The sequence below is a fragment of the Schistocerca americana genome, chromosome 6 (assembly GCF_021461395.2).
Source record: "Schistocerca americana isolate TAMUIC-IGC-003095 chromosome 6, iqSchAmer2.1, whole genome shotgun sequence".
Taxonomy (NCBI): Eukaryota; Metazoa; Arthropoda; class Insecta; order Orthoptera; family Acrididae; genus Schistocerca; species Schistocerca americana.
Window position 1 is genome coordinate 538720842 of NC_060124.1, and position 18351 is coordinate 538739192.

The 18351-nt window shown below is 43.1% G+C and overlaps 1 protein-coding gene across 1 annotated transcript in view; it reads right to left on the minus strand.

Moving 5' to 3' along the window:
* LOC124620277 (neuroligin-4, X-linked-like) overlaps window positions 1–18351 on the minus strand; it is a 190083-nt gene that overhangs the window by 78671 nt on the left and 93061 nt on the right. Inside the window, exon 5 of the mRNA XM_047146945.1 lies at window positions 14953–15150. Within this exon, the coding sequence (XP_047002901.1) occupies window positions 14953–15150 (198 nt within the window). The remainder of the gene's footprint in view (window positions 1–14952; window positions 15151–18351) is intronic.

An 18351-nucleotide genomic window follows, 5' to 3' on the forward strand; every position in this document is an offset into this window, starting at 1 on the left:
AATGGTGAGAAATTCTATCTCTTGTGTGTTACTTTGTGAGCAGCAAACAGATTCACAACACCTGATATCTATGCTGTGCCCCAACCTCGGATAGGTTGCAGAACTGCAAATATTTTACTACCCAGGGTATGAAATGAGGATATCATAAGATTTCCATTGCATCCGAAGACAGGCTGAAAACTGTGTTTATATTTCCATCTGCACTATATGAATTTCTTAGGATGACTTTTGGTTTAAGAAATGTGCCTGCCACATACATGTCACCGATTCGCACACTACTTATTGAGAGGACTGAAAACTGCTGTGTGCTTGGTTTATTTTGATGATGTTATTGCAATTCGAAAACAGTAGAATAACATGCAGACTTGCTAAGGGGGGTGTTCTAATGATAGCAAGGGGTACATTTCCGTTCGAATTTGAAGAAATGGCATGTTAACTAACAGCAGACACATTTCGCTTTATTAAAGTAAAGCATCATCAGTGGTCTGTAATTGAAGATATTTACAATTTGATTTGTTTTTAAGTTCGAAAACAGTTCATTACAAATTTATTGGTTTTTACTTACGGTAATTTCTGCTGGGTTTCTCGTCTATATCAGGAAATGCCACTTGCTAGCATGTCCTTGGTGTCTTTCTTCATTAGACAGTGATACTTCTGTACATATTTGTGGCTGTTCTGCAGAAATATACATTTCTTATGTTTTACACAGCACACACGTTTTCGTGCACCACTGTTTGTTGTTCATATTTATACTTTATAGTGTGTATAGTGTTTTGTGGTGTTGCCAATATAACACTACCAATAGTTTTTCTTTGACCTATACAGTTTTTCAGTTAATTATATATGTGTCACTCTATTTAATTATGTTGCTGTGTATTTATATGCTGTGTAGGAGTAATGAAGGAATAGTGATGGAGTGCCTTTCTTTTTTCTTTCTTTCTTTTTTGATTAGATGGGGGAGGGATAAGCAAAGATGAGTGCATGTAAGTGCATTGTAGTGCGATGGAGCAAGAGTTGTGCAGGAAAAAGTGAGGAGCAGGAAATGAACTGAAATTGGGGGGAAAGGGGGGTTTGGTGAGCGAGGATCGAGGATGCAAAAGGCTCTTTTCTTTTTTTATGCGATTTTTTAAATTATTTTACGTAGTATCTACTTTCCAATATTTGTTTGGTCATGTACCAACTGTTTATTTCGCGTTGATGATTTGTGTATGCGGAAATTATCTTGAAAAGGAAGGAAGTGTCTGTCGTTATTGACTCGTGATACTCATATCTTCTTCAATATTGCTTGGTCTGTGGTATCCCTTTTTTAGACGATCTGCAAATTTTGAGTGGTTTGTACCATATTTCAGTGCTCTTTTGTGTTCTTTATATCTTATGCTGAATTTCCTGCCAGTCATTCCGATGTCTATTTTCTCACAATCCTTGCAACCAGATTTTTGACATCTCTCTGGTTTTGATTTCAGTTTTGGGATATGCTTTTGCAATGAGTTGTTTGCTTTGTAAGCAATGTTCATGCCTTGATTTTTTGAATATGTTACCTATTTTAAATGTAAATTTGTTGTTGTAGATCATTGTATGCCTTTTTTGTGGTACTGCAGGCTATATGTGTTGGTGTGGTTTGCTTAGTTTTTTCATTATCTGTGTCTTTATTTTTCTGTTTGTTCTGTCTACCATTGTTTCTTTGTGTCCATTTTTAATGCTGTTTGTTTTATAATTACCAGCTCTTTTTGGCAACCAGAAGCATTTAGGGGGAGTCTGTTTAATATGTATCTGACTGCAGCCTGTTTCTGATTCTGTGGCTGGTTTGAGGTTGCATTTAACATAGTGTCACTTGTGTGTTTTCTGTATATGTCAACCTTGTGTTTGTGATTTTCTTTTCTTATGGTTGTGTCTAGAAAGTGGAACATGTTTTCTTGTTCTCTTTCAATTGTGAACATTATGTGTTTGTGGACAATATTTATGTCTTTGTGTAGTTGCAGTTCTTTTTTTAGGTTCACCTACCATACATATTACGTCATCAACGTACATGTACCAGCAGATGCTGATGTAGCTTTTCTTTGTTATTATGCCTGCAAATTATAATTTTTCTATATGTTTCATGAAAATGTTGTCTAATGTTCCTGAAATAGGTGAACCCATGGGTAAACCTTGTTCTTGTATATAATATTTTTGACTAAATTCAAAATAACTGTGTTGTGTTATTAATTGTAACAATTTTATTGTTTCATCTGTCTGTTCATGAGGTAGCTGGCTGTGTAATTTCAGGTTTTCTTCAATTAGTCTTATGCTTACATGAACAGGAAGGAAGCTGTAGTAGTTCCTACATCAAAGGAGAGCAATGTTTCTGCGCCAGAGTTTTTATGTCTCTTATGTGCTCTACTAGCTGAGAGGTATTTCTTATTTTTCTATCATTTTCAAGTTTATAGTATTGGGTGAGCTACGATTGCATTTGTTCTGTCATCAGGTATGTGGGAGCTGCTCTGAAGTTTACTGTCGGACAGACAGGGTAATTTTCTTTACAGACCTTTGTTTGACATCTCATACTGAAGGCTTGAGGATTTCTTTTTTTTTCTTTGTTTTAGTTCTGTTTCTTCCTGTCTGTAAATGTATACTCTACCTTTTTGAGAGTGTTAGTTGGGTTTGATTTTAACTTTTTCCTGTTCTTTTGGTTGATGAATTCTTCTGTTTTTTTCTATGTATTCTTTGTTTTCATGAGGACAACACTATTGCCTTTGTTAGATTTTGTTGTATGATGTTTACTGCTTGCAGTTTTTTCTCGAGATTTTTAAGTTTTGTTTCATCACAATTATTTTTGAATTTATTGTTTTCCTTTTTAATCTGTGTTGGGATGTTTTTAATTTCTTCTTTTATTAATTTTCTAGTTACGCCTGAATTTATATTTCTGTTGTCTTTTTTTTCTCTGTAGTGAGAATATATTCAGATTCTATCATTGAGAACTTCTATTTGTTGTTCATTTGCTGGTGAATCAACAACGTGTTTTAAACCGTTTTCTAAAACCTGTTGTTTGTTTTCATTTAGTGTTATATCTGTAGGAGTGACCACCCTTGGATAGAAATGGTGTGTGTGAAAGTGTTTGTTGTTATGGGTGAGCTACTACTGCATTTGTTCTGCCAATAGGTATGTGGGAGCTGCTCTGAAGTTAACTGTCGCAAAATTTGACATTTGCAGTTTTCTTATTATGTTGGGATCTTATGAATTGTGATCATTGTTTTGTCAAGTATTACGCCACAGCTACCAAATCAATGACAAAATTGTGGAAAGGAGGGGTAACGTTTGATTGGATTGAAGAATTCAAGACATCAGTTCAACAAGTCAGAGATATTTTAACGAGTTCTCCTTTGCTGATATACCTGGTAATGAGAAACTTTTTACACTGTTGTATGATGCATCCTATTTTGCTACGTGACATGTTGTAAGTCAGGATCAAAATACTAAAGAGAAACCAATCAGTTCTGCTTCTCACCAACCGAACATAATTAATAAAAGACTTGAAAAAGTAATGGAGGAGAATCTTGGCGAGGAGCAGTTTGGCTTTAGACGGAATATGGGCACCAGAGATGCAATAGGTCTCCTACGAATCTTGGGAGAAAGGTTTATTGAAAAAGGAAGAGACCTATATATGTGCTTCATCGATCTAGAAAAGGCATTTGACAATGGTGTTTGGTACAAGCTGGCGACTGTAATGAGGGAAAAGAGAGTTGACTGGAAAACCAGAAGACTTATAAACTCATTATATCTTAAGCAAAAAGTTTCAGTTAAAGTGAGAGGAGAAAGTACAAACTGGATCAGACTAGGAAAAGGAGTAAGACAAGGATGTTGTTTATCACCTACTCTTTTCAACCTCTACTTGGAAAATATGATTGACCAATGCTCATTAGATGCCAAAGGAGTAGAAATTGGAGGAAGAAGAGTAGGGTGTTTGAGATTTGCTGATGAGATGGTCCTTCTAGCCACAGGGGAAAAAGAATTGCAGGATTTAGTGGACACCATTGCAACTAACGGATAAAATATGGAATGAAAATTAACACAAATAAAACAAAAGTATTGGCACTAGGAGGAAATAAGAAAATAAAAATTATGCTGAATGGAGAAATACTAGAACAGGTGCAAAATTTTAAGTATCTTGGAAGCAGGATAGACACCAACTGGAAGTGCACCACAGAAATTAAAACAAGGATAGCAATGGCAAAAGAGGCGTTTTATAAGAAAAGGAGAATCTTCTGCAGCGGTCTGGACAGAGAACTCAGGAAGAGACTCATAAAATGTCTTGTATGGAGTGTTCTTCTATATGGCGCTGAAACATGGACTATGAGGAAAAAAGACAGAGAAAGGCTGGAGGCTTTTGAGATCTGGACATGGCGGAAGATGGAAAGAATAAGTTGGATGGACAGAGTAAAAAATGAAGAGGTACTGAGAAGAGTGGGAGAGAAAAGACAGTTACTAGATGTAATAAAGAGAAGAAAAAGAAACTGGATTATGCATATATTAAGAAAGAATGACGGACTGATAAAAACAGTTTTAGAAGGTTATGTAGAAGGGAAAAGGAAGCGAGGAAGGAAGAGATTCCAGATACTGGATGACATGATGGACGGTACAACATACAGCAGCCTTAAGAAGGAAGCAATGGATCGCAGAAAATGGAGACGCAAAGGACCTGTTAATATAGCAGATAACTGATGATGATGATGATGATGATGATGATGATGATGATAGACACCTAGTGAGCTCTCCCTTAGGTAAGCTGTCGCTGGGTATCGATTTAGGTGAAGTGAAAAGTTTGGCCCATCGACTTGATATCGAGAAAAGTGCAGCAAAGTAACTTTAAGGTAACCTCGAAACAGGTCCAGAGGGGAAGTAAAGGAACAATGTTAACCCCAAATCGACTTGGTGACTGAACTTATTACAGAACCCCGTAGTGATTAAAAAGGCTTATGGGGTGTGTTTGACATCTCCAGTCATCCCCGAAATACAATTGGCAACTGCAATGCAATCATACATTTCGATAGGCTGAAACCGTATTCTGAGCGAACCGTGCCATCCCCATTTGTTGTATCCAAAGAGCCGCCGTGAAATAAGCCTGTGGAGTGCGTACTGTAAGACCTTCGGTACACACACCATCAGATTATTTGACTTGTCGCTCTAACGAAGTAGGCGAGTGTCACCATTATGTCTCGTGGTCTTATCATGACGTGTTTATCTTCTGCCGTTAGGTCAGACGATAGAAATGCCACTTGCACGCTTAGAGTAGCAGACTGACGGTGACCAACTTTAAACAGAACTTGATTAATTTTCACAAGTCTGAAGTTCCTTCCGTCTTGGTACGTTAATCTTGTTCTCACATATCTCTGATACTTGACAAAGTGTCTATTCATTTATCCTCATGGCTATGTACAGGAATATGGTAATCTTATTAGGCGCAGACTGAAACTTGACTATAGACTGGTACAGACTAATGCAGACTGATGCACACTGACTAATTGGAGGTCTGTACACTCGTTATAATACCTCGCGCGTTCATGTATCACTGCGCGAGTGTGATCCACGAGGAGAAAAGGTTCTACGTTAGTAGCAATCTCATTGGCTGCGTTACATATTAATACGTGGATCGGCGGAAGCAGAATTTGGTCCGTCTCTAAGACAGCGCCATCTCGTAGTGCGGAGATGGACGAGTGCTGCACCTGCACTGTTGTGCTTAGCGGGGCGCGCTCTAGTGAGAAAGTTGTGTACGCGCTGACTATGCGGAACTATGTGCACAACAAAGCCTAATATTCCAAAACGCCCACTGAACTGAAGGAATCCATTATCACCAACGCGACCTAGGTACCTCTCACCTTACGATCATGAGACTGAATGTTTTCCATTGTTTCCACTGCCAGTGTTTCAGAGGTAATCCTCTATGGGCTTGTAGATCACAAGGTGTGGGTGCCAACCATGGAGTATCCCAGCGGACAATAACACTCAGTTTTCGCTTTCCTGTTATGATCGATCCGGTCTCTGTGATCTTTGCTGACGGTGTCAGCAGAGAACCCAAGATTAGGGATGCAATCCTCTCAACCCCTTTACCTAGTTCAGTTTGCGGCTGATTCTTTATCTGTTTTTAAATCAGGTTTTGTTAGTCCTCAACTTTACGTTCTTTTCTGATATCGTATGATTTTGCTGCAGTCTGCTAGGCTGCTGAAATTAAGAGTCCTGCCTTTCTTTTCTCAGGAATGACTGCTACGTCGTTGGATGTACTGTATGGCCTATTAGCTGTGCTTGCTTGCCTAATGGCACATAATGCGTTTGTATTTCATGTTCATACCTGTTACTAGTATGGCTTGTAGCTGCCAATACAAGAGGTGGTACGAACAGAGGTTTCCAATTGTTGCTGTAGACATTTCAGTACTTCTTCTTTCTTGTGTGCAAGCTACCTCCAAAGATTTGTTTTAAATTACACACAGTGTGCCTGTCAGTTAACTAGCGAACTTTTTGGTTGGATGTGCACAGTGCCATCAGTTTTAACAAATGTTTAAATGGCCCGCATCGTGTGACAAGGTGCGGTGCAACACTTGTAGATAGTGAGAAATCTCAGCACCTCTGCTTCCTTGTGCGCAAGTTTCCTTCAAAGATTTTTGTTTTCGACTATTCACAGGATACCGCTCAGTTAACCTATGAACACTTCATTTAGACATGCTGTGTTCCAAGAGGACATGGCCCATGTTCCTACAGCTCAGGACTGATTTTGTGAGCGTGAGGATGAATTGTTGCATCTGCCCTGGTCACCATAGTCTCAGTATTATTGAGCCTTTGTGGTCTACTTTGGAGAGAAATACGCGTGGTCCCTACCCACCTCCAGTTTTGACAGGTGTTTAAATGCTCCGCGTCGAGTGATGTCATGCCAGACCATAGGAATTCGCTACGTACAGCCACCTGTGTAACGCAGTTAACAGCAAACTGGCATTCTCAGCGCACATCAGCAGAGTGCATTGTGTCTGCAATCGTGAGCTGCGCTATGTGACTTGTCTACGCCGCTCACTTGGTCGGCATGCATTGAAACATTTCAGACCTAGATCACACGCAGATTGTAATTTCATAAATTTCGTAACAAAAATGGTTGTCAGCACGTGAAGGTGCCCACCGAACTGGCGTACAATGCGGTGACATCATTCGAACACTGAACCGCCACTGTGTGATGCATGACATTCAAGATTATCTCCTCCGTCGTCACCTTTTGTGAATCCAACCATCTCACGACTGCTGACTATAAATTGTGGCTCACTTGTAGTCCAACAGTAATACGACAGAAATGGGTGCTTCCTCTTGGAGGCAACTGGGAAGGGGTGTGTCGACCTAGGCAGTACGCAGCCAGCTCCACACAGTTTGGTCACTAGGCATTGATAACGTGCAAAAGTACACCACTTCCATCCCTCTCGCTTCCCCCTTCCCGCCACAGCGCTGTGATGAAGGAAAATGCTGTGGATTGGAACTCTTGGCATAGAACCAGGACCAGTGGCATTGGCATCTCTCTACCAATTAGTTTATTGATCTGTCGGATGTCTCAGGATCATCATAGAGGAGTTTAGAGGCAGTACATGCCTCAGGCACGAAGTCCCATCGATCAGCACAGAGGTAGGTCAGCCGTATTTTGGCTTAGTATCGTGAACATATATATTGAGCGCAGTGAGGATTGAGCAATGTATAGGCAGGATGCTCCAACCAACTGTCCAGTCCATCAGTCAGCAGTCTGATGGCAGGTTCGTTTTTCAGATTATAATGCACGAGCACAGCACATCCAGATCGTGAACACCTTTCTACAATGGGTAAGAACGATTAAAATGGAATGACCTGCGGGAGATGGGGACTATTTATCACGCTTGTGACCGGGTGACACTTTCAAAACGTAGTCTCAGTCTTCACACACTGTCTGGAGTCAGAAAGGCTGCCGTCGAAGAGTGAGACATGAGTAAACAGTACTATCTCGACTACATTTAGACAGGATGCCTAAATGTATCTGAGTATGTTACACTGTACACGGTGGAGCAAACCAATATCGAATGTCATCCATCAATAGATTTTGATTTCATCTATGTGCACTCTAGGAGAGAGTGCGTTTATTTTGGTGGTGTTTTTCACTCACTGCACAGTAAGCATGATTTTTTTAAGATTTCATAATGCTTATTCTTTCATCTCCTGCTCCCCTCGAGTCTAATTCACTAAAACTTCGTAGATATACAACTGGCTGGAAATGTTTTTGAGCTGTTCAAATGTAAATATTGCATAGATCTGTTGTTTCAGATGATCTCCAGGGTTGATTTAGCAAAATCGGAAAGCGATTCTTTGTTCGGATCAAGTGGACTCCATTGCAAAGTGTGAAAATAACGAGTTAAGTGTGAGTGATTGTGATGTTGGAGTCACATTGTTGAAGACGACAGACAAAAGTCGAGGCGCCTAGCCATAGCATACTCTTCCTGAATACACGAAGAAGGCTGCCGAGCGCAGCTTACCATCCACTAGACAGACCAGCACCAACAGCATCACTTGCTCTCAGTTCATAAAAACACTGCACAGAAACTGGATGACGTTTATGTCTGACGTCCTCAATTATTTGTTGGATGTTAGCCAACTTTTTCCCTTCCCCTACAGTTTTCGCCCTTTACGGCTCTCTGTGGTACCATGTTCACGGATGTTTTAATACACTTCCCTTCACATTGTTCTTTCATCTAGTCAGTGTTGTCCCCGAGTTTTATTCTCCGCCGACTGCGGAAAAACTCCTCATTCCCACAAAATGATTCACTCTGTTCTTAACATCCTCCTGCGGAAATACACCTCAGACGCCTCCGGTCTGTTCTTTTACGATTTTCTCATAGTCCATGACTCACTTAGGTTCTCTGAAATTTCTTCCTCAAAATGCCACTTACATTTAATACTAAGCAGACGGCTTCCTGCGAGGAATGGTATTTCCGCCTGCACAGTTCTGCGTGTTATGTCTTTCTACTTTCACCAGTCGTTCGTCATATTGCTTCAGAGGTAGAAGAATAACTTCGCTTCGTTTAATAGGGGCTCCCCAGTTTTAGTGTCTAGTCGATCACGAATCTCTTTTCTGCTACTGCTCGTTACTTTCACCTTTATTTGGTTTAACGGCCTTGCCGCAGTGGTAACACCGGTTGCCGTCAGATCGCCGAAGTTACGTGTTGTCGAGCTGGGCTAGCACTTGGATGGGTGACCATCTCGTCTGCCGAGCGTTGCTGGCAAGCGGGCTGCACTCAGCTCTTGTCAGGCAAACCGAGGAGCTACTTGATTGAGAAGTAGCGGCTCAAGTCTCGTAAACTAACATACAGCCAGGAGAGCGGCGTGCTGACCACATGACCCTCCATATCTGCATCCAGCGACTCCTGTAGACTGAGGATGACACGGTGGCCGGTTGCCACCATTTGGTCTTCATGGCCTGTTCGGGCGGAGTTTTAGTTCAGTTTCTTTGGTTTACCCTCAGTGCACTCATCAGATTATTCCTTCCATTCAACACGTCCCGTAATTCTTTTCACTTCCACCGAGGACAGCAATGTCACCATTGAATCTAATAACTGATGTCTTTCCACCCAAAATCTCAATCTCAAACCTGAGTCCATCGTTCATTTTTGTTAATGGTTCTTCGAAGTACAGGTTAAAAAGCAGACAAGAAAAAAATTCATCCTTGCCTTACGCTCTTGTGTTCCACTCCCCCCCCCCCCCCTCTCCACTTGGGTCTTGTACATACTGAAAATGGTTCAAATGGCTCTGAGCACTATGGACTCAACTTCTGAGGTCATCAGTCCCTTAGAACTTAGAACTACTTAAACCTAACTAACCTAAGAACATATCACACATCCAAGCCCGAGGCAGGATTCGAACCTGAGACCGTAGCGGTCGCGCGGTTCCAGACTGTAGCTCCTAGAACCGCTCGGCCACCTAGGCCGGCTTGTACATGCTGAAAATTACCCTCTTTTCCCACAGAGAAAAGCCAAAACCATATGACCACTGCCCATCGCGACCTTGAATGCCACCCGGTGGCGTTGGGGACACGTAACATGGTTACAAAAGCCAGAGGATGTAAGTGGAGCAGACATAAATGGTGCATCACCCTAGTGAAGATATCGGCTGAAAGTGGGGAAATCCATTGAGATAAGCGACGTTGACAAAGGGCAGATTATTACCACGCAGAGCCTGTGAACGAGTATTCCAAAGAAGGCGAAGCTGGTCAAATGTTCACGTGCTACTATCATCAGCATCTACGGAAAAGAGATAGAAGGACATGGAAACTGGCTCTAGGCGCTAAACGGTTGGACGTGCACGACTCTTCACAGAAAGTTGGTTTCAGAGGTTTGGCTGCTCTGCGAAGTTGTATACGTGGTGATCTGTGGCATCTCTGCCGAAGGAGCACAATGCTGGTGCACGCACAAGTGTTTTGGAGCACACTGTTCATCGTACACTGATGAACGTGGAGCTCTGCACCACACCACCCTTCCGTGTTCACATATTGACCCAACGGTATTGTCAGTTACGATTGCAGTGGGCACGGGACCATAGGGATTCGACCGTCAATGAGTGGAAACATGTCGGCTCTTCGGGTGAATCACTTTTTTGCTACACTGAGTCGATGGTCGTCTCCACAAATACCATCATCGAGGTGAACGGCAGCTCGAAACATGCGGCGCGACGCTGACGCAGGGTGATGGCAGCAGTATTATGATATAGGAGACATTCTCCTGTGCTTGCATGAGACCTGTGGTAGTAATCCAAGACTGATAGCTGCGAACCACCTCCATCCCTTCATGCTTGATGTCTTCCCCAACAGGGATGTCATCTTTCAGCAGTATAATTGTCCGTGTCTCGGAGCGAGGACCGTACAACAGTGGTTTGACGAGCTTAATAGAAAACCCCTGCTGATGTTCCGACGATCAAATTCGCCTGACGTAAATCCTATGGAGATCATCTGCGTCGTTATCGGGCGCCCCCACCGTGTATGCAAATCAGCGGCTCCTTATTTACGTAAATTACATCACCTGTGCGTAGATATCTACTGCCACATAGCTCCACAAACCTACCAACAAACTGTCGCATTCCTGACATGCAGAATCTTTCCAAAGACGGGCAAACAAGCTATGAACCAGGAGGTCATAACGTCTTGACTCATCAGTGTACATCTTCCACAATTTTACACTGTCAAAAGCCTTCTCTAGGTCGACAAATCCTATGAGTGCCGTTTCATTCTTTCTGTCAGGTGTAGCATTATAACTGCCCCTCTCATATCTTTTCCTTTACTAAAGCCAAACTAATCATCACACAAAACATCCTCAATATCTTTTCCATTCTTCTGTATGTTATTCTCGTCGGCAACTTGAGTGCATGAACAGTTAAGTAGACTAAGCGAGTTCTCGAATGTTTCTGCCCTTGCTGTCTTCGAGATAGTGTGGATGACATGCTTTCGGAAGTCTTATCAAATGTCTCCAGTATTATAGATTATTCAAACCAACTTGAATAATTGTTTGGCTGTCACTTGTGCCAATGATTTTAGGCATTCCAAAGAAAATGGAGGTTGGAGTAATGGAGGTTGAACTTTTGAGGGTGCCTGTCACTTGTGCTGGCGAATTGTCAGAAAAGTTATTTAACAAACGTCGGTCGAAAATCTGAAACTAAACCCAATTGACAATACGTCACCTGTATCGAATATTTCCCCCGCCGTCTGGTTTCAAATCGAATGCCTCCGGAGTAAACAACGCAGGAGCTACTGCGACAGCGACCAGGGAAACATCACAGGCGAGTACCTAATATCCTCCGACCACATACTCAACGCCAGTCGGCCAGCGATAATGGATGTAGAATCTTGGAGAGTGTCAGACACTCTTGCTGGCAAAAGTTACTAAACACACGTCGGTTGATCCCAAGAACAGGTTTTAACGTTTAAAACCGACTGTCTCCAGAGTGAACAATGAAGGAACTGCAGTGACAATGACCAGGAAAACACCTCCACACACAGTAAAAAGGAGGGCACATAATATCCCCCGACCATGGGCTCAACGTCAGTCTGCATCAGTAACAGAGGATAAAGCTTTGAGAGTGCCAGTCACTCGTGCTGACGAATGTCAAAAAGTTATTTATTAAGTAGCTGCTAAGACAGTACTACACAGGCGATAATATCGTGCGAAACTATGTGTACAGGGTGTAAACATCGATCAAAACAGTACATTGAACATGGCAATGATATCGCGTATGTGAATCACAACACAGTAATTTTCAAAATACTTGTTGGGCAGTGAAAAGTAGTTCAGTTCGGTACACAGCCACACGCAAAGGGCGTGTAACTATGGAGTACTCAGACTAATTATGATAGCAGTCAGCTACAAGTGATGACAGCGCTAGAGGGGCAGGACCACAACCCTGACTGCCAACATGGTGCTGCCCATGATCACCCAAGCAGCTACTATGGCTACCTACATGCGGTGTGCAACATCACGTCAGAAAATGCGGAGCATTTAAATACCTTCCAAAACTGACACCTGTGTGAATGTCTAAGCAAAGTTTACATTTTTGATGACAAAACCACAAACCTTATGTTTCACGCGCACACTCCAAATCCCGTGTTGAGCAGTTTACTATGAGTCCATCATTGCAGTCATACGCACTGATCACCTTCATGTGGCAGTGTGGTGTGACACCTTTCTTGCCCATTGCCTCCGCCGCCAAATGGAACCCAGTGAAGGCGATCCCAAAACTTTGAAGCCTCAGGAGCATCTGACTCGATCACACTTGCAGATGTGAACCTAACACACCATCTGGCAAATCCGTTTTTTGTAATTTTTTATGTTAATGACACACGACGTACATTGAACCAGAATCTAACCAGGACCACCAATGTGGCACAGGAGCATTCTACGAGGCCTGTTCAGAAAGTAAGCTCCGATTGATTGCCAAATTGAAACCACAGTGAACATCAGAAATGTTTTACTTGTAACAATTAGCTACACCTTTCAGCTACTTCTCTACGTAGTCGCCGTTCTGACTTAGACTTTTGTCATAGCGTTGTACCAACTTTTCAATAGCCTCATCATAGAAGGCAGCCGCCAGTGCTTTCCGCCAATTCTCCACGCTGGCCTACACCTCGTTGTCTGTGTCGAAATGTTGTCTTCAAAGACAGCGGTTCATGTGACCAGAGATGAAACTCAGGGGGAGACAATTGCGGACTGTATTGTGGGTAATCTCACATTTCCATTTGAAAACGATGCAGGAGCATCTTCATTGCCCCTGCAGAATGCGGCTGAGAATTGTCTTGAAGAAGAAACAGCACGACAGTTATGTAATGTTAGCTGCATAGCTTCAGGCGAAATTTCTCTACAGGCCCTCGTACTTGGCGGCAGACACTATTTTCTAGACATCTTTACGCACTCACTGCGAGCTCAGAAATGAGAAGAGCGACGTGATGCTAACTGGGGCTATACTAGAGACACTACCCAACACATCTGTGCAAAGCTTTATCGGATTTTCATAGTCGTTTCCATTTCGCGACCGATCGGAGTTTACTTTCTGAACGCCCCTCGTATAACAAGCCATGAAGGGCTTCAGACAAAAATCATTCTGGCTCTAGACAATAAAGAATGGTCAGAAAACTTCAAAGTCGATTTTGTTGGTAATTATTGAGAGTTGCACAGACTTACTTTGGGATACTGGTAGTTGAGTTCTCAACTTCGCATAACATAAGAAATTACAAAATCCGATTGCCATGAGGCCTCCTTGTAAGTCACTTTCAACATTGATTCACCGAAGCTAGTCATGGGACTGTAGGTGTAGGTGAACAGGAAGGATAGTACAACAATAATAACAAAGCGAAGAACCCAAATTCGACTTCTTATGTACGATATATTCTACATTCATCATTTACAAAACAACAGAAAACATATATTAAGTACCGAAATCTGGAGAGGGGGAAGGGGGGGGGGAGCACAAGGGTGTTCGATAGCAAGCTCATACTTCATCGACCTCACATGTTATCAACCATTATTTACCCCTGTAAACCATAGCATCGTGGCGTGTTGTGCCGACAGCAGCTGGCTGCTACCCTGCCACCCTAAAAGACCATTCCAATAAAAAGAGCTAGGTCTGTCTCATCAGTGAGTTCTTAAGGAACTCTCCACATTTGTTAGGTTGCCATTACCTGACGGATCGAAACCGCCAGCTATCTCCCAGGAATGTATCCTTGCGCTCCAGGTTTCCTTTTTCAAATCGAGGAGTCTCTAACAGTCACAGTCAACTTATTGACCACCAACAACCACAGTTCGGAAGGAGTTCCCTTAAATTAACCTGGCCCACAATTTCTTCTGTACATGGGGAATAACGTGAATTTTTTCTGTCCCACTTGCATCTTGGACACGCAGAAAAATCGAGGAGCAGTATTCATATTATTTTAATTTAACTTTTAGCTTAATTTCATAATAAAATAGAAGTAGTAACACAATGAACCCTACCACTTACTAAGATTCTATGACTTATTACATGGTAAAACATTCAGCAGTACGCAGTAGAGTGGCCTGAAGGTATAGTGGGTGCTGCTTCCATGTTAACTCTTGAGTACCTTCAAGAATCCATAGGACAGTACCGATCACCATTTTCACTCTACAGGTCCCTCAAGTTTCCTGTCGCTGAGGGGCGACATCCCTCTACTTCCTCCAGATTCCTTGCTACTACCTGCTATTACCTTATTGATTCACACCCAATCTGAGCAGCCGCACAGAGCAGTGGCTACAATAGACTGTCGGCTGAAGATCGAAATGTAGTTCCCTGCTGTTTGTTATCAAATCTGAGGCCCCTTTGTACTGATAGAACCGTCTGATGAGTTCCAAAGTCTCCTGGTCCCAAAGTCTCCTGCCAGCAAGAGGGAAACTCTGTAGTTGTGGAGCAGTGGATCGGACTGTGTGGACCCACCTCCAGTGGTCGGTTTGGAGAGTGGGCTGAGCTGCAGCAGCGCTGCTGAAGCGGCGCCGGCGCTGCCGCCGGCCAGCGTCACCTTGGCGGGGTCGCCACCGAACTGGCTGATGTGGTCGTGGACCCACTGCAGCGCCGCCAGCTGGTCCATGAGGCCGGCGTTGCCGGGAACGTCGTCCGTCTGCAGGCTCAGGAAACCTGCAATTCGCCAAGTCGATACAGTCACCAGCTGCAGCAGAAGGTCTCAGGTGTCAGAATGAGACATCACGATACACGTAATAGTCTACAGATGCCGAGGTGTGAGAATTTGCCTGCCAGTACCTCTATGACATGGTTAGGTACTGCACATTGGCTTACAGCCGGTGATATACACTCACTTTCTTTTTTTTCTCAGTAACCTTTCTGGGACTGAATTACACTGAAGTGCCAAAGAAACTGGTATACACATGTGTATTCAAATACAGAGGTACATAAACAGACAGAATACGGCTCTGCGGTCGTTTCAAAAATGGTTCAAACGGCTCTGAGCACTATGGGACTTAACTGCTGTGGTCATCACTCCCCTAGAACTTAGAACTACTTAAACCTAATTAACCTAAGGACATCACACACATCCATGCCCGAGGCGGGATTCGAACCTGCGACCGTAGCGGACGCGCGGTTCCAGACTCTGTGGTCGGCAGCGACTATACAGGGTGATTCAAAAAGAATACCACAACTTTAGGAATTTAAAACTTTGCAACGACAAAAGGCAGAGCTAAGCACTATCTGTCGGCGAATTAAGGGAGCTATAAAGTTTCATTTAGTTGTACATTTGTTCGCTTGAGGCACTGTTGACTAGGCGTCAGCGTCAGTTGATGCTAAGATGGCGACCGCTCAACAGAAAGCTTTTTGTGTTATTGAGTACGGCAGAAGTGAATCGACGACAGTTGTTCAGCGTGCATTTCGAACGAAGTATGGTGTTAAACCTCCTGATAGGTGGTGTATTAAACGTTGGTATAAACAGTTTACAGAGAATGGGTGTTTGTGCCATTTCAGCCAATAAAGTTTTTGGTCCCTTTTTCTTCGAAGGTGCTACTGTAACTGGACTACAGTATCTGGAGATGTTAGAGAATTGGCTGTTCCCTCAGCTCGAACAAGAAGCACAACAATTCATATTTCAGCAGGATGGAGCGCCACCACATTGGCACTTATCTGTCCGTAACTACCTGAACGTCAACTACCCGAGGCGATGGATTGGCCGCCAGGCAGCCCGTGACAGAGCACTCCATCACTGGCCTCCAAGAAGCCCTGATCTTACCCCCTGCGATTTTTTCTTATGGGGGTATGATGAGGATATGGTGTTTCGGCCACCTCTCCCAGCCACCATTGATGATTTGAAACGAGAAATAACAGCAGCTATCCAAAGTGTTACGCCTGATATGCTACAGACAGTGTGGAAAGAGTTGGAGTATCGGGTTGATATTGCTCGTGTGTCTGGAGGGGGCCATATTGAACATCTCTGAACTTGTTTTTGAGTGAAAAAAAACCTTTTTAAATACCCTTTGTAATGATGTATAACAGAAGGTTATATTATGTTTCTTTCATTAAATACACATTTTTAAAGTTGTGGTATTCTTTTTGAATCACCCTGTATAAGACAGTAAGTGTCTCATGCAGTTGTTAGATCGGTTGCTGCTGCCACAATAGCAGGTTACGAAGTTCTAAGTCAATTTGAACGTGGTGTTATAGTCGGCGCACAAGTGATGAGATGAGACACAGCATTTTCGCCGGCCGGAGTGGCCGAGCGGTTCTAGGCGCTACAGTCTGGAACCCGCGACAGCTACGGTCCCAGGTTCGAATCCTGCCTCGGGCATGGATGTGTGTGATGTCCTTAGGTTAGTTAGGTTTAAGTAGTTCTAAGTTCTAGGGGACTGATGACCACAGATGTTAAGTCCCATACAGCTCTTTATTAAAAAAAAAAAACAGCATCTTCAAGGCAGCGATAAAGTGGGGATCTTCCCGTATGACTGTTATATCAGCGTACCGTGAATATCAGTAATCCGGTAAAACACTAAATCTCCGACATCGATGCTGTCGAATAAAACATCCGCAAAAACGGGACCAACGACGACTGAAGAGAATCGTTCACCGTGACGTAAGTGCAACCCTTCCGCAAATTCCTGCAGATTTCAGTGATGGGCCATCAACAAGTGTCAGCCGTCGAACCATTCACCGAAACATCTATGATAAGGGGTTTCGGAGCCGAAGGCCCACATGTGTACACTTGATGACTGCCTTACGCCTCGCCTGGGCCCATGAACACATGGACACTGCATATCAGCAGGGGAATGTTCAAGCTGGTGGAGGTTCTGTAATGGTGTGTGGCGCGTGCATCTGGAGTGATATGGCACGCCTCATACGTCTAGATACGACTCTGACAGGTGACACGTACATAAGCATCCTGTCTGATCACCTGCATCCATTCGTGTCCATTATGCATTCCGACGGACTTGGGAAATTCCAGCAGGACAATGCGGCATCACACGTCCCGAATTGCTACAGAGTGGCTCCAGGAACGTTCCGCTGGCCACCAAACTCCTGAGGCATGAACATTATTCAGCATGTCTGGGATGCCTTGCAACGTGCTGTTCAGAAGACATCTCAACCCCTCGTACTCTTATGGGCTGTCCGTAAGACTTATGGGCAGCCCTGCGGAATTCATAGAGTCAACTCCCTCCAGAACTACTTCAGACAGTAGTACAGTCCATGCCACGTCGTGTTGTGGTACTTCTGCGTGCTCGTGGGAGCCCTACACGATATTAAGCAGGTGTACAAGTTTCTTTTGCTTTTCTGTGTAGATTAAACACTAAAAGTCTCGAAAATGCAAGGAATTTTAGAGATTATTGGATGTAACGAATATGATGAGGCACTCAAAGCCATGACGTACATGACTAACAGGATTTTTTTTTCCAATCACAGACCATTCACGGTAGTGTGTGGGAAGCTCTCGGAATAAATGCTGTCTCAGTAGGAGCCCAAGAAACATTGGAACTGGAGAATTTTCTCAGCAATAGATCATTAGGCAATATTTTTTTTTTTGTCACCAGCCTTTCGACTGGTATAATGTAGCCTGCCAGATTTTCCTATCCTCTTGTAATCTTTTGATACGCATCAGCTCCTCAATTACCCACTTATAGAACTCGGGAGTGAGACAGGTCTGTAGCCTATCCCCAATGTTATTCAATCTGTACATTGAGCAAGCAGTAAAGGAAACAAAAGAAAAATTTGGAGTAGGAATTAAAGTGCAGGGAGAAAAAATAAAAGCCTTGAGGTTTGCCGATGACATTGCTAGTTTGACAGAGACAGCAAAGGACTTGGAAGATCAGTTGAACGGAATGGACAGTATCTTGAAGGGAG